Consider the following 15,878-nt stretch of genomic DNA (forward strand, 5'->3'; position numbering starts at 1 on the left):
GATGCCCCTTGTAGACATGATGCCGCCTGCACACCTGATGCCCCCTGCACACATGATGCCCCCTGTAGACCTGATGCCCCCTGCACCCATGATGCCCCCTGCAGACATGATGCCCCCTGCACCCATGATGCCCCCTGTAGATATGATGCCCCCTGCACCCATGATGCCCCCTGTAGATATGATGCCCCCTGCACCCATGATGCCCCCTGTAGATATGATGCCCCCTGTAGACATGATGCCCCTGCACCCATGATGCCCCCTGTAGACATGATGCCTCCTGCACACCTGATGCCCCCTGCACCTATGATGCCCCCTGTAGATATGATGCCCCCTGCAGACATGATGCCCCCTGCACACCTGATGCCCCCGGCCCTCACCTTCATCCTCCTCCAGCGAGTTCATACACGGGAAGTATCCGGCCAGCGCCTCGAAGGACGCGGACAGGGAGCTGCGGCTCTGGGAGCGCTGGATGCGGGTCCCCCCCGCCGCCGCCGCCGCCCTCTCCCGCAGCTGCTGCCGCTGCTCTCTGCCCATCTTGGACGATCCTCGGTACAAGATCCGCGGCGTCTTGGCGGGTAAGTGTGAGGCACGAGCAAGGAGAAGCAGAGCCCCGGAGAGGGTGCAGCTTCCCGGTACCGATCAGCCGCGCTCCGTGCACCATCCGCCACATGCGCTGCAGCCGGGACCTCACCGGGCACCACACGGCACCGGATCCCGGGAAGAGAGCTGAGAGCGGCTGATCGCACAGGACACACGTGTCTCCCCGGCTGCGGCTCTGGCACAGTGCACACTGCTCTTCTCCCTCCCTGCTCCGGCTCTTCTCCCCCCTGCTGGCACCAATGAGCGCCCAGAGATGGCAGCCAGCCTGCCCTCCTCTCAATCACTAAGAGGATGAGACCTCCCCAGTAACCAGGTGCCACTACAGGGGTGAGACAGGGACTGGTACACTGTGTGATGGAGAAGAGGAGGAGGAGGAGGAGGCTGCACAGCCAGGTAAACAGCACTGCTTCCTGCACTCCCCAGGCTGACAGCCAGGTACAGTAAACAGCACAGACATGCTCCATTGGCTTTTACAAGGTATGGCTGCCAGATGTCAGCAGATTTATGAGCATCCTGTACAGCTGTCCTGCAGGTCTCTATAGCAGGTAATGGGGAGGGCCTGGCCCTCACACAGTTACTGCAGGCATAGAAGCCTATGGGACATCCACTACATCAGGGATGCAAAACTACAATTCCCATCATGCCTGGACAGCCAGAGCAGTAGCAAATCCCCACAGAAAACCTCTCCTACTTTGGACAGTTCCTGACATGGACAGAGGTGGCAGCAGAGAGCACTGTGTCAGACTGGAAAGAATACAGCAATTTCTGCAGGACATACAGCAGCTGATAAGTACTGGAAGACTTGATATTTTAAAATAGAATCAAATTACAAATCTGTATAACTTTCTGACAATCAAGGAAAAACTTGGAATGTCCACTGCTCCAATAGTAAGAATAAAAACTTTATTCTGGTCTTCTTAAAACATATCACAAAGCATTAAAAACATTCCGACACGTTTCAGGGGGGAAAAAAAGAGTCTTTCTCTGTAACTTTCTGCCACCAGTTTATTTGAAAGAAAAAACGTTTTGCAAGATTTTCTACTGCTCTGGACAGTTCCTGACATGGACAGAGGTGGCAGCAGACAGCACTGTGTCAGACTTGTAAGAAAACACAGCTTCCTGCAGGACATACAGCAGCTGATAAGTACTGGAAAACGTTAGATTTTTAAATAGAAGTAAATTACAAATCTACATAACTTTCTGACACCAGTTTTTTTTTTTTTTTTTTACCCTTGACCACTCCTTTAGAGAAGCCAGAGGAGCCCACAACACTATTCATAGAGTTAATTAGGAATACTGTGGGCCTAAATTCTCACCATTCAGCTATACAGAAATTGTATCCAGCCACTTTTAGTTCTTATCATCTGTGCAAACACCGGATTTTCATGCCTATGAATCTGCAGATTTGTTGCAACATTGTCAACAGATTATAGAGAAAGCAAAGCCTGGCCTTGTGTCAGCTCTGAGCACCATTCACCCCTTCACTACACCTCCCTATAGTCAGTGCAACGTCTGTTCATGTCTGCACCATCTGCGGATTTACAGGAGGAGCGGGACAGGCTTCTCTCCAGGTCCCCATAACCCAACCTCCCTATACAAGCATATAAGTATGTGTCAATCTGGGCCCTTGTCTATCCCTGTGTGCATCTTATATGCTTCATACACATGGATTTCTAGGCTTTTGTGGTGTATCTCTATATGCATCTTATATGGGGAAAAAAATTATATATATATATATATATATATATATATATATATATATATATATGTTAATCGTGTATGTGAGTGTGCATATGTAGGCATACATTAGTGTCTATAGTGTAAGGGCCCTATTACATGGAACGATAATCAGCCGAATCGGCCCTATCTGGCCAATTATGGATCCGTGTAATAAACACAATGATCAGCCGATGACAACGATCATTGGCTGATCGTTGAGATTTATCTTGACAGATCTTTGAAGCCAAAGCCAGGAACAGACTATAAACAGAGTACAGATCATAAAGGAAAGACTGAGATTTCTCCTCTTTTCAAATCCATTCCTGGCTTTGGCTTCCAAAATCTGTCAGATCTGCCTGTGTAAACGCACCATTAGGTTTGGACCTCGCATCGTTACGTGTAATAGCGCTGCGCGGCCGGTGGCTGATGATTTGCAAAGTGTATACATTAACCATCCATGGTCCAGGGCTCTCCTTGCGGTCCGCTTCTCCCCGGATCCCGTACGCTGCAGCTTCAGAGCAGCCTGTCTCAGCTGACAGGCCGCTCAGCCAAAAACTGGCCGGGATCGGCATGGCCAGTGATTGGCTGAGCGACCTGTCAGCTGAGACAGGCTGCTCTGAAGCTGCAGCGCGCGGGATTGGGGAGAAGCGGACTGCAAGGGGAGCCCTGGACCATGGATAGGTAATGTACGCAGTTTAAGCAAGGGCTGCAAGGCAATCCATAACGATGTCCATGCAGCCCTTGTTAAACAATTGTCGGGCCGTGTAATAGGCCCAGTAAACGAGCACCGATCTAGCAGATATTATCGGGCCGTGTAATAGTAGCCTTAGTATCTTTATGTTGTCTATGTGTACGAATGAAAAAAGAAAATGAAAAAAAAAAAAAAAATATATATATATATATAATCCATTCACATCTGTATAAATGAATCAGATCCCATTATAAGTCATTTAAGTATCCAGAACAATGTTCTGTTATGAAAGGCACCCAATAAGTGTGAACACAGCCTGAATGTATGGAATCTTAAACAATCTAGGTGACCAGTCTAATGGTGGGTGAAGACATAAGGGGTCAACAAACATATAAAAGTACATTCTGAAACTTGTAGGTGAAGAACTCTTCAGGTCATGGACCCCCTTACTCTTACAGATCATAGACCCCCCCCCCCACACACACACACACACACACACTATCACCACGTTCTTCTTGTCTGCCTGTTCTTGTTCCCTCACCCTGTACAACACTTTCTAGATAATGGCCTCCGATGTGTTCCTAGAATACGGGTACAGTGACAGGAGTGAAGAACACATTGTAGCCGTACAATGAGCGACTATTGATGTGCAGCAATGAACTAACGCCTACAGGAGCCGGCCGTGAATGAAGCTTCTACATTGTCACTCACAATAGCCATTCCACCCACTACACTCAACTCCTGGTTAGTTTTATTTTAAAGCGTTTATTGGTTTGAATAACTTTTTTTCTCCACATATCCTGTTAGGGGATTCTGTGTGTATAGACGAGGGGGTCTCCCAGTCACGTCACTAAGTTATTAGCCAAAGTTGGAGGGCAATTACAGAGAGCGCCCCCTAATGTGCTTCATAGCGGTGTGGACACAAACACTGGCTAGCTTTATGTACACCACCATATTGTATGAACCATTGTGTGGAAGAAGCACTTTATAATTCTTGTGTCCCCCTATTTCCTTACAGATTGTAAGCTCTTGTGTCCCCCTATTTCCTTAAAGATTGTAAGCTCTTGTGTCCCCCTATTTCCTTACAGATTGTAAGCTCTTGTGTCCCCTTATTTCCTTATAGATTGTAAGCTCTAGTGAGCAAGGTCCTCACTCCTCTTGTCTCTCCTATTCCCTCATAGATTGTAAGCTCTTGTGTCCCCCATATTCCCTCATAGATTGTAAGCTCTTGTGTCCCCCATATTCCCTCATAGATTGTAAGCTCTTGTGTCCCCCATATTCCCTCATAGATTGTAAGCTCTTGTGTCCCCCATATTCCCTCATAGATTGTAAGCTCTTGTGTCCCTCATATTCCCTCAAAGATTGTAAACTCTTGTGATCAGGGTCCTCCCGCCTCTTGTGTCTCCTATTCCCTCATAGGCCCCGTTCACACTGAGCAAGGATGGCGGAATTCTGCTGTGCTCAGTGTCCTGCTTTGAGTGAATGAGAGGGCGCGCGCTCCTCCATTGCCGCCGCTCTCCACTTAAAGAAGTGACATGTCATTTCTTTGAGCAGAGAGGGGAGGAAGCGGACAAGCGCGCCCTCTCATTCACTCAAAGCAGGACACTGAGCTCGACGGAAATCCGCCGTTCTTGCTCAGTGTGAACGGGGCCATATATTGTAAGCTCTTGTGTCCCCCATATTCCCTCATAGATTGTAAGCTCCTGTGCGCCAAGCCCTCACTCCTCTTGTGTCTCCTGTCTCCTCATAGATTGTAAGATCTTGTGAGCTGAGCCCTCACTCCTCTTGTGTCTTCCCTGTTCCCTAATAGATCATATTTCTTTGTATACAGAGGGTACATCGTCCGATATAATGCTTTGGTGAGATCAGTGTACCTAGACAGGCCTAATATAAGCAAACAGCAGATCTGGAGGGCCGCCTGCTGCCAAAGCAACCCATCTATACTGTAGGGAGCTGATGAAGTGACCACTGACTGACAATGATCCCCGCATCAACTCCATATCCCTGGCCACTTCAAACAATGGTCTGTCCAACACGCGCTGATGCCGTCCAGGTTATGGCTCAGCTTTCTACCTGGATTAGTATAAAACGTTTCCATGTTGTTGTCAGCTATAATGCACATGGCTGCCTGTGCACCTGTAATACTGATGAAGGCGATGACCCATCTGTACACACATCCGCAGACATCCCCCATGCCCAGCATCTAGTAATGTGCCGTATTTTTCCAGGCTGTATAATGATTGACTAAACAGTGTTATTGGTCGGTGACCTTTATCAGAACAATAAGATAATGCAATGCGATTCTCCCAGGGGGACTCAATATTGGAAATTGGTCTCTAATGATTCCCAATAACCCCCTCTTCATTTAAACATGATATACTATGAGAAGACCCCTTTAAGTGCGCCATTATTTTCCTTGTCTGTCAATGAGCCCATATATCTCCAACCTCCAATGACCGACAGACTGAGCAGATGTCACGTTATATTGTGACTGGTGATATACGGCATCATGCGCCATACTGCAATATTTAGAAATTTAGACCCGACGCTACCAATGCTGTCAATTGATAAATGTTCTTCATTTAGCTTTCCGGCCTGACATTCTTGAAGGGGTATTTTTAGAAAATAAATCATTAGTACGACATCTGGGAAGACGCAGGGCGCGGGTGATTCATGTTTAGCTGTAATTGAGAAAGGTTTGAATAACATATTTTTGTACTATATTGGTGAGATGCCTGAACCTGGAGAGTGATGTATGGTAATTTAGGCATTAAATAGTGAATAATGACATTGACATGTGTTATATATATAACCACAGTACTAAAGGGCTGCAGGTGAGTCTGTGAGTTATCAAGGATAAGTATAGCTCTGCTACATCTGGGCATAACACATACATAACACGTAAGGGACAGACAAAGGGTGGTATTGTCTTATTGGCCATTTCAGGACATATATGTCCCTCCTGTTTTTGCAAAACTACAATTCCCATCATGCCTGGGCAGCCAAAGTGCGGGACCTAGCGGATGAACCCTCATCGATTAGCTAGTACTCCCCTATCCTGTAGACAGGGGATACCTTAAATCTTAGGATAACCCCTTTACAGTAGCACCATGGTGACGTTTTGTAGCAACGCTGATTGAGTAATCGTAGCTGGAGTTCAAAAGTTAAAGGGGTTCTCCGATTAAAACCTACTTGTCCCCTATCCACAAGTAAGAGATCACAGGAGCTGTATCCAGCTCTATCTGGCAGCTCCATAGAGAATGAATAGAGACGCCGGTCATGTGCCAACCTGCGGCCAACACGGAGGAGCATGTGACCCTGCCCCGCCCCCCAGTGTCCACCATAGGCATATAAAGGCTCAGTGGTGGACACTGGGGGCGAGGCATGGTCACATGCTCCTCCATGTCAGCCATCTTATGGACAGAATCACCATAGAGCAGCACAGCCTGGAGGAGGGGAGTGTGATTTTGCCTCTATGAGGTAAACAGGGAGCTGCTGTCAGTATATACAGAGAGTACACTTACTAATGCTGTATACTGAGCTATTTTACTATAAAGTGGCCAACCCCTTTAAAAGTCTCCCGCACTGTATGGAAGAATAGAAGATAATGATAATAATTACAATGTGACATCTCCCTTTACCAGGAGGAACATGAAGCCTCTGCTGTTCTATTAACACTTAATCTTACTGATCCTTGCTGAAGACGGGGCTCTGTCTGGTAATTATACACTATATAATGTATCCTTCTCTACAACAGGGAAACCTGTTATATTACTGCTGTCATCGTACCAGGTATACTGACTGGTTACCAACAGAAGTCCCCATCCCCCTAGGTTGTAAGGTCTGCCATTGTACAGTATGCTACATCAGCTATCTTCAGTCCCATGGAGAAGGAATGGCGAGGCAGCCAGGCTTGTGCACTGCCTCATTATTCAGGGACAGGGGTCTTGAGATCATTGAGGGTCCCAGCAGTCGGCCCCCACTGATCAGCTACTTATACTCTATTACTCACCTTGTGGATAAGTGATATGATTTATTCTTACGATCACCCCTTTAAGAAAAGAATGTTCCCATGCACTAACTAGAAGCAGAGATCTGGAAAATGGTAAAAAAAAATAAAGGGGGAATTTATCAAGGCTGACGCCAGAAAACTGCTACTTTAAGGGAAACTTTAAAGAAAGTTATATAGATTTGTAAATTACTTCTATTAAAAAAATCTCAAGGCTTTCAGTATTTATCAGCTGCTGTATGTCCTGCAGGAAGTGGTGTATTCTTTTCAGTCTGACACAGTGCTCTCTGCTGGCACCTCTGTCCGTGACAGGAACTGTCCAGAGCAGGAGAGGTTTTCTATGGGGATTGGCTCCTGCTCTGGACAATTCCTGACATGGACAGAGGTGGCAGCAGGGAGCACTGTGTCAGATTGGAAAGAATACACCACTTTCTGCAGAACATATAGCAGCTAATAAGTACTGGAAGGCTGGAGTTTCTTAAGTAGATGTAATTTACAAACCTATATAACTTTCAATTATCTATATAACTTACATTTCTTTTTTCAGGACTTCTCCTTTAACATAAAAATGTTATATAAAGCAAAAACAAATATTACAGATACAAACTTATAAAGATACAAACTTATTATAGGAAAGTAAAAAAAATAATAAAATAATATATATATATATATATATATGTAGATATTTGCCGGAGTACCCCTTTACGCTCATGTACATGAGGTCTGCTGTAAGCTGTGACCAGGCCTCCGCTGTCTTTGTTATGACTACAGCGTAATAAAAAGCTATAGAGGTTACGCGGCATAATACTGAGGGTGTAGGCTGTTATAAAGAAATATTTCACCTTAATAACCCGCATTCAGTCATGTGACACAAAAGGTTACCGTATTAGACATGGGCAGTGACCCTCCCCTGTACTTACTGTGCATTGCAGCATATAAAGGCAGAGCGAGCCATGCCCCCCCATAAATCTTTATGTGCATCGTATAATGGAGACCTAAATAACAGCTTTCCTAGAGAAGTCATAAAGACGCTGCCGCTATTAATCTGCTCCTTGAAGTGGCGGACTGAAGAGGACAGGACTATTGCGGTGTAATAATGGAAGACTGGCCTGGTATAATCAGGGCTCTGTATCTATAGAAGGGAAACGATCTTGGCAGCGACAAAACGAAGCGACTCCAATAATTGTCAAAGTTACTGCAATGTCATATAGAGAACGTCTCACAATAGAGAGGTATGAATCTTGCAAAATGGGTTTTAGCAATGCAAAGGAATCATCTTTTGTCTTTTATGGTTGTGTCCTCCAACCTGTGGCTCTCCGGCATAACATACAAAGAAAAAAAAATACACTCCATTATACAGGTATATAGAGAAGATAAGGCCATTTACAGTAGGAGATAGCTCACCTCCCCCCTCTGCCTGTACAATAAATTCTGAAGAAATCACACAGCATGACCACAACTCTCCCCAATAAAATTCAATGACATATATATAAAAATATATATATATTATTCTCTACTTCTAAGTAGACATTGCTTATGTGTTTTCCAGACTTTTTAAGAAGATAGGATAAGGCCATTCACGGCAGGTGATAGTCAAAGCCCCTCCTGCACAATAACCTCTGTACAAATCACAGAGCATGACCACAACTCTCTCCAGTAGAAGTCAATAGCCCATACATACTATGGTATTTTTCTGTAATGTAAGTATATTTTATGTCCATTGGTAGTGTATTTACTATTGTGGGCTCCGGTCATTTTGGCGCTATCTGTCTGATCTCGCTAACATGCTGCTTGTTTATACCATATTTTAAACTGGTGTACTGTGACAGATTCATACGCCATAAGGTGGCGAGTACATTTAATAAATCTAACTAGAAAATAGCAGGGACCGTTGACAAGTTGGAATCGTGGTGAATAGTAAATTTACTGGTAAGCTTGTGTGACACAACCAGCTAGGAAAAAGCCAGATATATACTAGTACATTTGGACTATGAGTTAGTTCCGGAAAACGGTGTCCTATAGTCCATATGACTGCTGTAAAAGATATAACTAAACACTGTTAAAAGGGGTTATCCAGGATTAGATAAAGCGAAGCGACTTTCTTACAAAAACAGCCCCACCCCTGTGCTCAGGTTGTGTGTGGTATTACAATTCAGCCTCATTCAGTCCGATAGAACTGAGCTGTAAACCCTACACCCAGACTGAGGACAGGTGTGGAGCTGTTTCTGAAAGAAAGTGACCATGTTTCTCTAAGCTTAGGCTGTCACCATAATCATGTATAGAAAAAGATAATAATAATCAACATACAGGTGGGAAAATTATAGTAAAAAACTTATCAGTATCTGTCTATACTATATAAAAACTCCGACTCCAGCTTTAAAAAAAAATCTTTAAAAAATGTAGAATTTAATTTTAAATATGAATTTTACAAGTTTTGCGCATGAATATATATTGTGAGCAACATTCTATTGGGTCACTGTCCCTATTACATAAGGGTGGTCGGGGAAAAAATGTTGGTCACTATTTGGCAGTTTGTTTCAGTGCTGGAAGAGTCCATTGTGTGGGGGGAGATCTGTGCTGTTCTCTTCCTGGATGCTGGATGACTGTATATGAGCAGCAGTGTAATATGAAGATATCCTGTGTAATATAGAGGAGGAGGAGAAGACATAAGTAGTGTAGCTGTAACCTCTGTCCTCAGTGTGGCGTTTTCTCCCTGGGAGAGGGTTGTGTGTTTTTCTTCAGTGTTCTATGGCTGCAGCTGTGTGTGTGTGTGTGTGTGTGTGTGCGTGCTATGGCTGCAGTAGGCTGTGTGTGTGCTATGGCTGCAGCAGGCTGCGTGTATGTGTGCTATGGCTGCAGCAGGCTGTGTGTGCGCTATGGCTGCAGCAGGCTGTGTGTGTGTGCTATGGCTGTAACAGGCTGTGTGTGTGTGCTATAGCTGCAGCAGGCTGTGTATGTGTGTGTTCTATAGCTGCAGCAGGCTGTGTGGGTGTGTGTGTATGCTATGGCTGCAGCAGGCTGTGTGTGTGTGTGTGTGTGTGTGTGTGTGTGTGTGCTATAGCTGCAGCAGGCTGTGTGGGTGTGTGTGTATGCTATGGCTGCAGCAGGCTGTGTGTGTGTGTGTGTGTGCGTGCTATGGCTGCAGTAGGCTGTGTGTGTTATGACTACAGCAGGCTGTGTGTGTGTATGTGTGCTATGGCTGCAGCAAGCTGTGTGTGTGCACACTATGGCTGCAGCAGGCTGTGTGTATGTGTGCTATGGCCGCAGCAGGCTGTGTGTGTGTGTATGTGTGCTATGGCTGCAGCAAGCTGTGTGTGTGCACACTATGGCTGCAGCAGGCTGTGTGTATGTGTGCTATGGCCGCAGCAGGCTGTGTGTGTGGTGTGTGCGCTATGGCTGCAGCAGGCTGTGTGTATGCTATGGCTGCAGCAGGCTGTGTCTGTGTGCTATAGCTGCAGCAGGCTGTGTGGGTGTGTGTGTGCTATAGCTGCAGCAGGCTGTGTGTGTGTATGCTATGGCTGCAGCAGGCTGTGTGTGTGTGTGTGCGTGCTATTGCGTGCCCCCACAGTGACCTTCTATATCACTATGTGTGACCCCTCTCTATATCACTATGTGTGACGCCTCTCTATATCGCTATGTGTGACCCCTCTCTATATCACTATGTGTGACCCCTCTCTATATATCACTATGTGTGACCCCTCTCTGTATCACGATGTGTGACCCCTCTCTATATCACTATGTGTGGCCCCCTGTATATCACTATGGCTGACCTCTATATCACAGGGATCTGGCATTGTTACCAGTGTTTCTTTAAGTATGGTGAATATTAAGTTAGAAACATAGAATATTGTCAGCAGGAAAAGACCACCTGCTCCATCTAGTCTAGTTCTGAGTTGTTCAGGACATGGAGGCTGGAGACTGGCTGCATCCACTGCACACACATACCCCTGGTATATGACCGGCCATTTATGAAGGAGCAGGAGTCGGAGTCGGTCCTGATAAAATTCAGGAGTCGGAGTCGGAGTTGGAGTCGGTCCTGATAAAATTCAGGAGTCGGAGTTGGAGTCGGAGCTGCGGCTTACTGACTCCACAGCCCTGCTTTCTCTTAAAGGAGAAGTTCGGCGGATGATAAAATCCGGCAGGGGGTATATTGATTACAAGTACAAACTTACCTCTCCCTGTGCCTGCGGTGAGCGGCGGGACTGGCCATGGTACCCCTGCCGGAAGGCATTGACGACACGACTTCCTGGCTGATGCACTGACTGCAGCGGCGTCCCATCCCTGTCACTGACTGGCGGAGCGGCCAGTCCATTAGTCATGACAACTCAGGGGAAAATGCCTTCTGACTGGGGTCCGCAGCCCGGGGAGAGGTAAGTTTGTACTTGTAATTAGTTTCCCCCCTGCTGGCTGCCGGATTTTATAATCCGCTCGACTTCTCCTTTAATATATAATAATAATTTTTTTAAAAACTAATAATTATACGAGATAATACTGTGTCAGGGTCAAACACGAGACCCTGAAATACATAAAACTGCTTTAGTGTTGTATGTGAGTATGGCTGTAGGTATCATAGCTGTATGTATTGCTCTTCTTTACGTTGCTCCTGTCTGCCAAACCAATTCCACATAATAACTGAGCACATGGTGATGGAGGTGGGGGAGGGGATCACTTGACACATCGTAATAGTCCAAATGAGAAGTATTCGGACTGGCGTGTCCATGTACTCTTAACAGGGCCGAGAAATGTGACATTGACACAGTTTCATCGACAAGCGTCTTCCCGCAATACAGATCGTCTCTCCCGTCAGCCAAGCCTCCTCTTATTAATACAGAAGTATGTGGGACATCTGCCTATAATTATATATTAGTCTAATTAAAATGGATTTCCATGCCAACTAGCGGAGGATGCCAATCTTGGTAGAAGTGTTTGAAGTGCGCTCTTCATGTGGATTTAGCCGTCATGCTATGAATTTATGTGAAATGAAGGCTTTTCATGCGTCTTGTAGCCGCTCGGCTAATAAACTATACCGGAGTCCAGTAAATAAAGGCGGCACGGGGCTCGCATTTCAGTTTATATGGAGTGCGGGAGATGGTATATAGATGCTGAATCCGCAACTCCGGCCATGAATCTATATTAGCTAAATAAATTATTGGGTGGATTTATTAAAAGCGCTGTAGACCCATTACCGATCCTGCAGACGCGGACTTAATGACGTTATTACGATGAAAACCATCAATTTACCGCTGTTTAATAAGGCACACATGGTTCTCAGATGGCTATAGGAGCCACAGTGTGAACAGGGATGGGGAGCCTGGAGTAACCTTAAAGGAAACCCGCCAACACTTTTATGCTTCTCCCGGGCCCACCCGTCTTGATTGATAGATCACTCTCTAATTTGCTGCCATGTTGTCTTTAGGACCATCACACTGATATTAACCCCTTAGAGGGGTATTCTAAGGGTACTATTAGACGGGCCGATATAAAAAGCGTCGGCGCTCATTTACTGGGCCTATTACACGGCCCGATAATCGTTTGACAAAGGCTGCAGGGACATCGTTACTGATGTCCTTGCAGTCCTTGTTTAAACGTTATACATTACCTATCCATGCTGCAGGGCTCCTCTTCCTCTGTGCTTCTCCCCGGGTCCGCACGCTCCAGCTTCAGAGTGGCCTGTGTCAGAGTGGCCCTGCAGCATGGATAGGTAATGTATGTCATCAGTCAGCGGCCGCGCACTGCTATTACACGTAGCGGTGCGCGGTCGGCGCCCGTCAATTATAGGTCAGAACCTTTATCAACGATCAGCCGATGACAACGATCATTGGCTGATCGTTGTCTTTATTACGTAGAACGATAATTGGCCGGATCGGGCCAAATCGTCCGATTATCGTACCCTTAGGGCCCTATTCCACCGGACGATTATCGTTCAGATTATCATTAAATTGTTCGAATCTAAACGATAATCGTTCGGTTGAAATGCAGTTAACGATTAACGACCGAACGAGAAATCGTTGATGGCTTTATAAGACCTGGACCTATTTTTATCGTTGCTTGTTCGCAAAGCGTTCGCAAATCATTCGCATTGAATAAGACATCGTTCGGTCGTTAGCAGTAGATACGAACGCAATAGCGAAGAAAAACAATACGATCATAATTAACGATTATCGTTCCATGGAAATGAGTGAACGTTTTCAGGTCTTTTGCAATAGCGGTTGTTTGAGATCGTTAATTGTTAACGATTATGCGAACGTTAATCGTCCGGTGGAATAGGGCCCTTAGACTACTAACCTATGATATATAGACTCCCACAGAGCCCAGAGCAATCTCTCTCGGTGGGGGGGGGGGCTGTCTCTCTTTTCCTCTCTCTCTCACAAGAAGATCTGGAGAAAAACATTTCCCTCCTACCCTTCTATCCTCTTACTCTTTTTTTTCATCTTTACTACTGATTCCCCTTTTGTAGGTGTAATGATGCAAGTATTACTGTAAATCCCATCTGTTTGTGCATGGTAAAATATAAGCCATGACAATATCAATTTTGTTTTCATTAGTTACAGTTTGGACAGTATTTTATACCTATAACTATAACTTATATATATAACTTAGTGCCATTCATGTGGTAAGAACACTGTACACAAGAACCAATAATGTCATGCAGATAAACCTGAGTCTTTTGTCAGGGCTTTGTTACTTATTCTTACTGGAGACAGTGTTAATTATGAAGTACTATGTCATATTTTACATGCGTATATCCATATTCGTATTTTATATGTGTAGGAAGTGCTGTCCAAACTAGGGGAGGTTTACTATGGGGATTTGCTACTGCTTTGGACAGTTCCTGACATGGACAGAGGTGGCAGCAGAGACCACTGTGTCAGACTGCAGAGAATACACCACTTCCTTCAGGACGTACAGCAGCTGATACACCACTTCCTTCAGGACGTACAGCAGCTGATAAGTACTGGAAGACCAGAGATTTTTAAATAGAAGATCTGAATAAAAAAATACAAATCTGAATAACTTTCTGACACCAGTCAATTTGAAAGAATTATTTTTGCTAAACTACCCCTTTAATATGGTTGTAGTGTAGAGTAGGGGCCAAAGTATCCTGTATACAAAGTGATGAGATAGATAAATAGTTTTATATGGGATAGATAGATAGGAAATAGATAGTTGGATAGATAGATAGATAGATAGATAGATAGATAGATAGATAGATAGATAGATAGGAGATAGATAGTTGGATAGATAGATAATAGATAGATAGATAGATAGATAGATAGATAGATAGATAGACAGATATATGATAGATAGATAGATAGATAGATAGATAGATAGATAGATAGATAATAGATAGATAGACAGATAGATAGATAGATAGATAGATAGATAGATAGGAGATAGATAGATAGATAGATAGATAGATAGATAGGAGATATATAGGAGATAGATAGATAATAGATAGATAGACAGATAGATAGATAGATAGATAGATAGATAGATAGATAGATAGATAGATCTCCCCGGTAAGTGACAGGCTGCCTATAGGGGCAACAAAACAAAATGAATCACAGTTAATAGGGACACAATCTGGATGAGAAGCGTTTGAAGCCGATCTCTAGTCTGCGCTTATTATATGATGTGATCTCGCTCACAATACAAGACTTTGTTGTCTAGCGCTCTTCAGCGGGGGGTTAATGGTCTCATTACCTTTTATAGAGCAATTAGTTCAGTAAATTGTATTTCTCCTTATTAAAGTAGGTCCCAGCATCTCCAGCCACAGAACTTCGAGAACAGTAAAAATAGGCCAAGCCGGGCTATGAATAATTAAAGCCATAAAACTGCTAATGGAACTGAACGGAGGAGAAACATGAAGTATTAACTAAGGCAAGTTACACATGTCAGTGTCCTATCGTAGCATACAGTAGGCGCGATATATCACATCAGCAATTGAGCAATAATAATGTAGTATACCTTTTACTGTTTTAAAGGGGACCTGTAAAATTAAAACAGTGTTATAGAGCAGGAGGAGCTGAGCAGATTGATGTATAGTTTGTGGGGAAAAGAGTCTGTATCACTTGTAACTTGCTCATTCCAGGCTTAGAAGTGCAGTGGGCGGGCATACTCACTGATTGACAGCCCTCCCATAAAGAGAACTGTCAGTTACTAACTGGCACCACCCCCTGGACTCCTAATCCCAGGATAAGCACAGGTTTAAATGAATATAATATAAGTTATGTTGAATCTTCTTCAGCAACACTATATATCAAACTTCTCAGCTCCTTCTGCTCTATAAAATGATGCTGGTAGATCAGAACATGACAGGTTGCCTTTAAAGGGGTAATCCAAAGAAAACCAAATTGTGGTGTAAATGTATATAGATCTATGAATTACTTTTATAAAAAAAAAAAAAGGCTTTCAGTTCTTATCAACTGCTGTATGTCCTGCAGGAAGTGGTGTATTCTTTACAGTCTGACACAGTGCTCTCTGCTGCCACCTCTGTTCGTGTCAGGAACTGTCCAGATGAGTAGCAAATCCTTATAGAAAACCTCTCCTGCATTGGACAGTTCCTAACAGAGACAAAGGTGGCACTGTACAGGGAATGGCAAAACAATCCTATGCAATTTAATTTAATGGGGAAGTGTTTGACCAACAGCTATCTGATGTATATAGCCATCCTAGCAGTCAACTCCCCCCCTACACACACACCTAGTCTCCTGGTAAGCAATGAGGGGGCTATACCTGACCTTAGGACTTGATGTTTTAGTGGCTCCTATAAGGTGTCTTGTAATATAATACCAGCATATTTTTGCTTCTGTGATATATCTTATACTTTTTATCTTATATCTTATACTTCTTAGTGCT

The 15,878-nt window shown here is 44.4% G+C and overlaps 1 protein-coding gene across 47 annotated transcripts in view; it reads right to left on the reverse strand.

Annotated features, from left to right (window-relative positions):
- The window catches only part of RIMS2 (regulating synaptic membrane exocytosis 2), a 424,384-nt gene that overhangs the window by 16,952 nt on the left and 391,554 nt on the right, over positions 1–15,878 (reverse strand). The window contains exon 1 of one of the 47 annotated variants that reach the window (XM_069957263.1): positions 378–894. The exons of 45 other annotated variants lie outside the window; for them this stretch is intronic. In XM_069957263.1, the coding sequence (XP_069813364.1) occupies positions 378–534 (157 nt within the window). In that variant the 5' untranslated portion in view covers positions 535–894. Of the gene's footprint in view, positions 1–377; positions 895–7,044; positions 7,106–15,878 lie in introns of those variants that run through there. One more of the 47 variants, XM_069957254.1, reaches the window with a different exon arrangement.

Source organism: Dendropsophus ebraccatus, chromosome 2 (assembly GCF_027789765.1).
Source record: "Dendropsophus ebraccatus isolate aDenEbr1 chromosome 2, aDenEbr1.pat, whole genome shotgun sequence".
In the NCBI taxonomy this organism is placed as follows: domain Eukaryota; kingdom Metazoa; phylum Chordata; class Amphibia; order Anura; family Hylidae; genus Dendropsophus; species Dendropsophus ebraccatus.